Raw genomic sequence first — 10,000 nt, 5'->3', positions numbered from 1 at the left:
ACAATTCTTTCAAAGAGCACTCAGCCCGGCCCTTTCTAATGAATGGGTTTTAACCTTTCTTTGAAAAAAAACTTGCAAAACTGGGTCAAGGAAAACTGGAAAATGGCAAAGTGTATCCCATTCTTCGTTATTTAGGGGTTCCCCACTGATGACTGTTAAGGCGTCTGGCGTTAAAAAGCGTAAAATCGATGTGTCGTTCTTAGAAGGGAATGGGTTCATCAAGGACACATTGAAAAAAGAAATTAAAAATCTCACAGAGTATATGAACAGAAGGACGCCAGTCTTTGAATTCCTTCTTTGCAGATTATCTTTCGTAGATCTTGCCGGTTCCGAGCGCTATTCCAAAACACAGAGCAAAGGAGATCGGTTGAAAGAGGCTGGAAACATCAACACCTCACTTATGACTTTGGGAAAATGTCTGGACTATCTTCGTTATAACCAAAGAAATCCGTAAGTTTTTATCGACGTGCTTTTGTTGGTAGCATCTTTTCGTAGAGCAGCTTGGTTAGTAGTTTGGGCAATCACAGTAGACGCACCGTGCCACCAAATCAGAAAGCAAAGCAAATACCTCTGGCTCGGCGAAAAGCGCGCAAACATGCGCAAATCTCTCTGATTCCGTTCGAAGTTGGCGGTAAGATTTAAGGCAAAACGCAAACCACAAAAAGTTTTTCTGGTTACTCTATAGACTTCGCCTCTGGTATGGTAAAAAATGGGAAATAATGTTGTCCTTAAGAGCTTCTTGAGCGTTAACTGGGATACCCGTAAAAAGAAAGAACCAGGAACGGTTTTCTCTCAATGGTTAATCTCAATTCAACACGACCCACATTATTGAACTACTTCTCTTTTGTTGCAGAAGTCAGCCATTAATCATTCCATTCCGCGAAAGCAAGCTAACGCGTTTATTTCAAGCATTCTTTTGCGGTAAAGGGCGCGCTTCAATGATCGTCAATGTTAATATGTGTGCGTCCATGTTCGACGAAACTTTACACGTCATGAAGTTTTCAGCCATTGCCAAAAAGGTAACTGACTTTAACAATAACGATGATGATGATAATGTCGATGACGATGATTTTGACAATTATGATGATGATGATGGTGATAAGGCTATTCCAGTCTCACTCAAGCTTACATGTATCAAGTTCAGCACACAATTGCTCTACTAATTGGCGAGACTGTAACTTACTGTAAATCAAATCACAAGATTAAAGCAGAAATCCGTATGTGTAATTTTTTTCAACCCTGGAAACTTTTCAGAAATTTTATTTTGGGTGCCTTAATTAACTCCTCATGTTTCTCAAATAACCCCTTTCTTCGACATGAAACTTCCTTGATGCAGTGTGGTCGCCCGGGTGTATGAGTTGTTGTTGTGAGGTTTTTGGTTCTCCTCTCAGCTCAGAGACAGAGGGTTTTCCCCTCACTCAAAAAGCAACATTAAACTGAACTCTGAATACACTGCATTCGGTTTACAGTCTACCCTATTTGTAGAGCACCTGTTCACGGCTATTCATACTTGAGACTTGGAAAATTTGTTTCGTGTAACGAGTTGATTAACAACTGTAAAAAAGACCAGTGAGTTGACGTTTAATAGTTTATCTAGAAAGTAGCACCTTTATTCATGCTTGAACCTTTAAAATGGTACTTTTGACGAAAATCACATTTTTCCTATCTAAGCCATTTTGAAACATAAACAAGTAGTCCGCGTGAGAAGAAAAACGCTGCTTACTTTTTTCAAATATCTCTTCGTTCCAGAGATATTCGAGTTTTTAAAATATGCAAATTAGCTAAAGGATGACGTCATACACTCAACCAAATTTTGTTCAAATATAATAAAAAGAGATATCTCAGCCAATTTGTATCAGACATTTTTAATTTTTTGCATTAAGATTCTACTAAATGTTCTCCACAGTATGAGCTTAACAGTTCTGTTACCATGGCATCATACTGGGTTCCAGACTTCCCCCATATTGAAAGCTTCTCTGGCCACCTTTGGTGTTCCATTTTGATATTTGCTAACAGCACTTCATGTGCATGATCCAGCAAGCATATAAATATGTTAGCTTGAGTTTGTGGCCTTGTTTTAACATTTTTCAAGCTGAAAATCACTAACATATTGAAATCAAGTGGGTGGGGACTGGAAAAGAGTGAGTTGCCATGGGAACAGAATTTTTTATAGCCATAGGTGTGTTTCCTGTAGAACTATTAGACTACCAAGTTGCAATGGTCTGCGCTGCAAATTGGCCAAGGTAGTTCTATTTATATACTCAATATAATATTGGGTTGATTGACGTCGTCAGTCATCTTATTTGCATATTTTACCCATTTTTTAAACTTAAATATCTCCGGAACTAATGAAGATATTTGCAAACGGTAAGTGGCGTTTTTGTTCTTTCATGGAATTCTATGTGATACACTCAAAAAATCAAGGGGTAAAAATTTGATCATAGTACCACTTTAATAAAGTAGCCTGCGTAGCAAAGTGTTTTCGCGGATTTTCGATGTTCCGGCCGCGCGGAAAATGGAGAGCAAAACATGAGGTCTCGCACATTTTTCGTGCGGCCGAAACATGGAGAATTTTGCTTAAAGTGATTGACGGTATTCCTGAGGACTGTTGTCGTAGACTGATATTTTTGCAACGCGAGAAGTCATCCTCGGCACAGTGAAGTTCAATTCATTTTCAATGCAGGAAACTGCCATTGTGCTGTCCTTTTTTCGTATTTCCAAAGTAAGCTCATCGCCGTTTCACAAAACGCATTTTTTGGAAAGAAGTGATTTCTGGCGAGAAACGGGCTCCTTCTTCGAGAGTGGGAACTCCCCTGCAATTACGCGGGGTTTGTTCTTGGGCTTTCTTTTATTTCCCGAGTAATAATAGTCTGTGAGTAGTGTCTTTCCTCTCCTACCGCACCCGAGCACGTGGACCTAATTTTGCGCTATCGCCGCACGTACGAAGCTGGGACATACGCCAAGCGAGCCCAGCTTGGTTTTAACGGATAATTTTGCGTACTTTGTCTTCCCATAAGCGCATAGGATTTGGGGGTAATAGGTCGGCTGCCTGCAGTCTAGGGTGATGGCGGACTTTCGCAATTGGCAATTTTTCGGAAAATCGGAAGTTTAGATTTCTTGTTCTATCTTTGCGATGCGGCAAAGGCAATTGCTGCTTGTGACAAAGGAAAGTGCTGCTTGTGACAAAAGCATGAAAATTCTCTTCTTCTGGCTTGTCTCTTTCTTTTTCGACGTTTGTCGTTATCTGGAACGAAAAGCCAAGGAATGACCGAAAATCAACCGAAATTTTTTGACTTTGCAAAACGCATAGTTTTTTTTCTGAAGTCTACCTTCTGCTTTAAGCAAAGAGCTGAACCTATTAATGGTCTCTCACGGCTATTGCAGGTCACAACTAAAGTCACCAAGCCAGTGGACATTCCTCCCCCACCGACTAAGAAGACCTGTCCCTTGGCCCCTACCCCTAGCTCTAAGGCAGTGAGGCTGTCTGTCCCCTGGGCTAAAGGTACAATCTGTACCGCTGCCCCTGAAGGTGATATTACAGTCTTGGAGGAAGAGAAAGTGAATGAAGATGAAGATGTTGGAGTTGAAGTTCTTGAGAATGGAAGCGATAAAGAGAGTGTCTATCAGCAGGTACGTTCTGTAGATTTGGTTGAAACTGTTGTGTGCAACCTTTCCTTATGGGGCTGGTTTTCCAATAGCGCGCAACTACAGAAAACAACTTGCATCTCATTTAAATGAAGAGAATTGTATAAAACCTCGATTTCATGGAATTTTTCTTTCTCGTTAAGTTTAAAATTAAAATGACGAACGACAAATGGTTGCTTAAGTTCGTCCAGACGGATATTGCGTCTTCGCAGTATCAAAACGGCCGATGTTAAGATTAATTTCATTTGCTTAGAAGCTTCAGAAATATCGATCTGCAAGTAAAATTACATAGTATTAAGATATTCCTTTTGCATATTTTAAGTAATTTATACTGGTTATTTTGTAGCTTTGTAATAATTTAATAATTAGCGTTTTATACATGTTCTTTACTGTGGGTTCGAGGAAAGGGTTTGTGTATACGTATAAGTGTTTTCCGTTTTTATTTTCCTCTCTATTCTCGTCGCCGCGCCAGGGTAAGACGCGCGTCACCCTCGATGCTTTAAAATCTGAATTCTCTGCACATTCCGCTCCGACAAGTTATTCCTGTTTTAACAGCACTGCTCACGTGATCACCGGCAACGTGTTTGCCTCTGACGGAAATGCGCATGCTCTGGGGACACGACTCGGCAGCTCCTCGGCAGCCAGTTAAGGCAGCCAGGGTGACACCGCGGCAAAATGAGTGCGCATGCTCCTCTTCGAACACATTTGATTCATTTGATTCGAGCTTTTGGGCTCTTTGTTTTTGAGTTTATTCGGCGGTGAAGGATAAGTTCTATTGGCACTTTTGATGATCAAGATCTAACGCTCAACATGGACTCGACAGAAAAACTAAACAGTAGTTCCGAGTTGTTTCCAACGAGAAAGTCAAAAGAGGTAAGCTTATTTTAGGCATGAAATATTTATTTGTTTATGTTGTTTCCATGGAAGTTATCTTTGCCAAACCATGTTTGCTCGTGTTTCGGTCACACCGTTGAAGACCTTAAAGTTGTAAATTTTAAACTGATAACATTTTTCGTTTACTGTTTTTCACCAAAGGGCAATTCCTCTAAAAACGCGGAGGGTTTTGACAAAACAGACGTTTTAACCACTGAGATGTGATATGAGAGCCATGGATTTTTCTGTGACCTGGTTCTCCACAGCAAGAGCAATGGTTTGTATGGTAGATTGTGATGCTCTTTCTTTTCCAGCTCTGTGTTGCTTTGCAGGACACACCAGGTTGTGGTATGATTAAATTTAATTGATCTCTAGATTTCTGTTGATTTCATTGTCCCAGTCATCTGACCTGAAGAAATCTTGTGGAAAGTGTTGATATCTGGCTGGCTGTCATTTTGACTGTCATTACTTTCAAGATGTAAGCAACTGTTTTTATCTGCATTGTTAGACAAAACCTCTTATTTAGTTTTTTTATAAAGGGATCTTTACAAATAGGGCACAGATTTCCATGCATGAAAATGACCTAGTGATAATATTATTGTTTTACTTTGATCAGTTTCCTGTTGGTTCTTAAACATGTCATTTATTCTTATTCCAGTGCTTAAGTCTAAAACTCTTCCTGGTGTGTGTGTGCTGATCTGGTCAAACCATACATGGCAAGCAACATCCCAGATTGTTTTCAGAGATTGTGATGAGGATTTCAGCGTTGAATATTTTATTGGTTTTGTGATGAAAAAAGCCAGGGTTGTTATTCATCTCTCATTTTTTCTTGCATGAGATCCTGCATGATGACAACAGTATTACTGCAAATTAAACATCACAGATGTGAGCATGTCAGTGATTAATACAAGATGGTTTCCAAACAGCTCTTCAAAATTGTCTAGAAAAAGGACGATAATTATTTACTTGACACACCTTCTAAGTCAATGTTTGAACAAGCAAATATAATTTGGTTTTTTAATTCAAGTAAACTGTCTTACTTTCATTAATACAGCTGTATGTTATTCTAGTCTTTCTCTTGCTGAGCATGGGTTTGGATATTAACTTCTGAGAATGCTCCTACTTGTAATAGTCTTAATAATGAATATACGGTACTTACAACAATAAAATTAGAGAGATATTTGAGTTACTGTATATTGTGTTTTGTGGTAACACATACCATAGTAGTTGTTGTGGTTGTTGTTGTTGAAAAGGAATCAGATAGAGTCATTGTGGGTCCAGATAGAGCCATTGTGGGTCTATCATTGGGTAGTGAAACTGGATCAGTTGTGCACAATAAAATGTTAGAGTATGAAGCAGAATGCCTCTAGTCTTGCTGGATATATGATTACATTCCTCTCTCAGTATCTTTACACACAGTGCAAAATTTAGGCTGGATTTTTGCTGGTGCAATGCATGCAAAAGTGAAATCAGTATTTTCCAAACACATGCAGGTGAATGGTTTCTTATTTCATTATCATGATTCTCATGTCTCCCCACCCTCATCCCAGCAAGGCTCTACAAGGTGATCGACAAAGCTGGAGAAAAAATTACAGTTACCAGCCAGCTGCAGGAAAAATACTGGAAAAATATTTTCAACGATGGACCACTACCAAACTCCAAGTAAAAGGGAAACATCAAGTAGCATTGGAGTCAAATTTATACTTAGTTTCAAAACTTTTTTGCGATCCTCTCTTAAAATTAAGACTTATTTTCTTTATTTTATTGCCTCGCTCTTGTAAAAGTAACTAGTGTTGTAAAATATGAGAATGGAGGGCAGGTAAGTGACTTATCCAAGTTGCCGAATGAGTGGGATGCGGGCATGAAAAGAACTTAAGCTTATTTCTCACTTTCAAATGATTCCAATGAAACAAACAGACGATTTCCTCATTCAACAGGAGCAACGTAAGCCATCTTCGCAGAAGGAATTATCATTCTGCCCTTGCAAAGATGTTTACCCGGCGTTTTCCTTCTCAGTGCACAGTTTTCCCCCCAGGTTTACCAACGCAGAGACCATCGCGACTAATAATATTACGAACTTCGTCCTTTTGCTCTAGCGCTCGAATGCAAGGTAAAATTCTCCTGGTTTGAACTATAGTTTTTTGGTTTGAAAAGACACACGGAAGATTAGTCTTTCAGGAAGCTCTCTGCAAAATTTAAACCTTATCAAAGTAGTGTTGTCCTTATCATCACAAAATGAAAACAAACACAGAAAATTTAAATTGCCGCCATTTTGCCGCGCTGTTGTTCCTATTGCAAATTTAATTGGTACCAGTCCCTCGCGCGTGGAAACGATTCGCGCGTGGCTCAAGCCTGCGCACTCATTTTGCCGCGGTGTCAGCCAGGTGTGGTGTGTGTGTGTGTGTTTCACGTGCGGCTCTCGTGTATCTATCCAGCGCTGATCTTGTTATTCACATTCTTAGCAACTTGTCAATGTGGTGAAAATGTTGCAAGAAAAGTTGATCGAAGAAAAGCGGAAGATGCAGACTTTAGAAGTCAGGATAAGAGAAGAAGTATGCAAAGAGATGGCAGAGCAATTAGTGTCCATCGAAAACGCTTACAGGTAGGCAAAAACAATGGGAGGTTTGTCCGAGAATTTGACTGAATGCGTCGTAAAACGTGGGAAAGTAGCAAACGTTTAACGGAAGCTAGTGACGTGGCGTGGGTTATATCTAAGATTACGTCAAAAACGGGTTGTAAAGCATTAAAAGTAAGTAGTAATAAGCAGTTTGTTATAGTTACAATACAATACTTACTTAATTGACCACTCCCCATAGGAACTTTTATGGGCCAATGAAACACAATCAACGAAACGACAGAACTGAATAACAAAGACAGCTGATAAGAATCCCAACTGGCCGGAGGCAAACTAGTTGGCTAGTTACAGTGTACAAGTGCGACCGAGAAGTTGAACCAGGGAAAAAATTCAACGAGTGGCCAGAACGGGTCTTGAACCTGGGAACTCCGGATTTCAAGGCAAGCGTCCTAACCACTGGGCCGCACTGCCTTCCGGAAGTTGACCCACACCTAAATTCGCGGTCTTACGACCAATGCCTGTCAGTTGTGGTTACTAGGAAACTTTCGAGACCATGCATCATAAGTAAAATGCCTAGGAGAAAACACAAAAATATGTAAAGCTGTGGGTTCAGGGCTTTTTCTTAGTAATGCATGCTTTTTAACAACTGCTGTTCTTGTTTGGTGTTCTTGGCTGTTCGCATGCGAATTAGAAGTTGACAAATGCGCATCCGGTTTGCAGCGAACGTGTCAAAATGGAGGTGACCGCTGTCGAAGAGAAGTGTGATCGCAGAATAGAACTGTTAACGCAATCAATAAAAAAGAACAGGAAAAGAACCCGGCTCGAGCGGACAGAGGAAGATGACGAGGAATGGGTTCCAAATGTGTTTTTACATGCGGAGCAGAATAAAGTTAAGGTGAGTGCACTTCTTTGGCTTATTAGTGCAAACCAGCCTTAAAAGTTAATAACTAGTGTATCTAATAGATTGTAATGCTGCGGTACATTTCGTTGATAGTGACATTATTTATCGTTGATAACCATAGCAACGGTGTATTGAAGTCAGTAGGACTTATTTTAGTTTGTTTAGGGAACGAAAGTATCGTCGATCTGCCGAGATTTAACCCGGATCACCTCCTTTCCAGACCGTGATGAAGTGGAGAAAACGTAAACGGAAAGAAAATACAAAACTCTAGATGATAAGCCACTGACTGAACTGAAATTCGTGCATGATGTAAAATGAAAAAACAATACACTACAAACTTCCCTTGCACCTTGGTCCTGGTTTTGCATTGCGCAACCCTACAGCGCATAATTTCTTGCGGCATTGGCGTGGCCATTAGCTCACACACATTGATAAAATGATGGATTTTCATTGACGCCAAGCTTAATCCGTTAAGGAAGTTAAGGAATTGCTATTTTCTCCTGAACGAGTACGATAACCCCCATTTGTTATTTCGTATTTGTGCTGACAACGGTATCTTCATGGCGTAGTAAAAAAATCAGAAAAAATCTAGCCAGTTTTTTGGCAATTTAAAAAAATTGTACGAGTCGAACAGCCCACACCCAAAGTACTCTCGAAGGCATTCAAATACATTTTTCAGGTACGTACGTGAATTAACCATAGACTGACACCATGCTCTGCGTTATATCAGAGATTACGTATATACAATCAAGCTACATTTGCCCAACATTGGGGGTGTGCGGCAATTGTCAAAGTGACTTTAAATAGCCGTTCCATGGAACCGGGCACGGTGACCCGCCCCTTGTTTATTTCATTTTTATCATCTCCTTGACATGTTACAACAATGTGGGTAGTTTTACCGGAAATCTATGACAAGTTATTTTTCTATATTGTTCTATGACTTGAACGAGAGAACTGAACCCTAATAAGTATCAGGAAAGTTACAAAGTTCATTTTATAACAACTGAATTTAAAAGAGAAAGAAAAGGGCTGTGTTGTGCGATGCCTTTCTTGAGAAAACTAGTTTATATTCAAATGATGATCGAAACCAATTACCAACGCCAATGACTTTGATTGGTTTTTTTTGCCAGGATCCAGAGATTGAGCCGACGTCGCATACATCTGGTGTTAGATCCAGTCAGTTAAAAAGGACCAGCAGTGATTTAACCTTAGCTGAGGTAGTTTTTTTACTCCAATGAACTTCCTCTTCAGTCCCGGGCCGTTAGATATCCACTGCCTCTAGCCTGCAGTGCAGGAATCTTATTTAGGAAGGCTACGTACCTCTATTTTTCCTTCACTCTATCGAGGCGCCATGCTGGATTGATGTTGGAATGCCCCTGGCCCACTCACTTGGTGGCAATTTATTCCTCTCCCCAATCTTCCTCTACTTCTGAAATTCAAGATGGCGGCTAAGCCTACTAAGCGTGTGACTACCAAACTCAAAGTTTCAAAGGTTCAAAATTTATTTAAAAATATATCAATGCAATAAGAAAGAAATACACTTGCCCGTAAATAGCAAAGGCTAATCTAGGCGGGTTAGGTTTAGGGTTAGGGTTAGGGTTTCACGACCATGATGAGGTCTAGTTCAAGGTACACCCACACCATAGTTAATAGAGGGGAGTGGTTTTGAAGCTCGGCAAACATCAAAGGACCAAACAAAGATGCCATGACCTTGCACAATCTTTTGTTTTGCGCTCATACACTATCCATGAATTACGTAACCAACACGTTTCTATTGGTTAGGTCCTCAGTACGGAGTAAACAACTATTGTGTTTTGTGCACGGTCAAGGCCAAAAAGAGAACAAAAACATAAAACAAAGAAATTTCTCCGGTTTCATAACCATTCCACTCTATTATCTATGCCCACACAAACAATTCTTGCATCTCATGGCCTTCAACTGTTTCAGATCAAGAAAAAGTCGTCGCCCTCGAAGAAAGAAAAACTGGAGGAGAGTGATGAGGATTT

At 40.0% G+C, this 10,000-nt stretch overlaps 1 protein-coding gene and 1 long non-coding RNA gene across 4 annotated transcripts in view; both read left to right on the top strand.

Moving 5' to 3' along the window:
- The window catches only part of LOC138052731 (kinesin-like protein KIF20A), a 29,465-nt gene that overhangs the window by 14,714 nt on the left and 4,751 nt on the right, over nt 1-10,000 (top strand). For all 3 annotated transcript variants that reach the window (XM_068899291.1, XM_068899290.1, XM_068899292.1), the window contains 7 exons: nt 304-450; nt 854-1,019; nt 3,385-3,630; nt 6,981-7,120; nt 7,814-7,988; nt 9,125-9,211; nt 9,942-10,000. The exon at nt 9,942-10,000 is cut by the window's right edge and continues 15 nt beyond it. In XM_068899291.1, the coding sequence (XP_068755392.1) occupies nt 304-450; nt 854-1,019; nt 3,385-3,630; nt 6,981-7,120; nt 7,814-7,988; nt 9,125-9,211; nt 9,942-10,000 (1,020 nt within the window). The remainder of the gene's footprint in view (nt 1-303; nt 451-853; nt 1,020-3,384; nt 3,631-6,980; nt 7,121-7,813; nt 7,989-9,124; nt 9,212-9,941) is intronic.
- Nucleotides 3,658-6,765, top strand: LOC138052733 (uncharacterized). Its single transcript, XR_011133144.1, has 3 exons — nt 3,658-4,518; nt 4,681-4,996; nt 5,177-6,765. It is a non-coding gene; the product is annotated as an uncharacterized lncRNA (long non-coding RNA).

This window comes from Montipora capricornis, chromosome 6 (genome assembly GCF_036669925.1).
Source record: "Montipora capricornis isolate CH-2021 chromosome 6, ASM3666992v2, whole genome shotgun sequence".
NCBI classification, from domain to species: Eukaryota; Metazoa; Cnidaria; class Anthozoa; order Scleractinia; family Acroporidae; genus Montipora; species Montipora capricornis.
The sequence above is the reverse complement of the archived record's forward strand: the minus strand, read 5'-3'. Positions and strand labels throughout refer to the sequence as shown.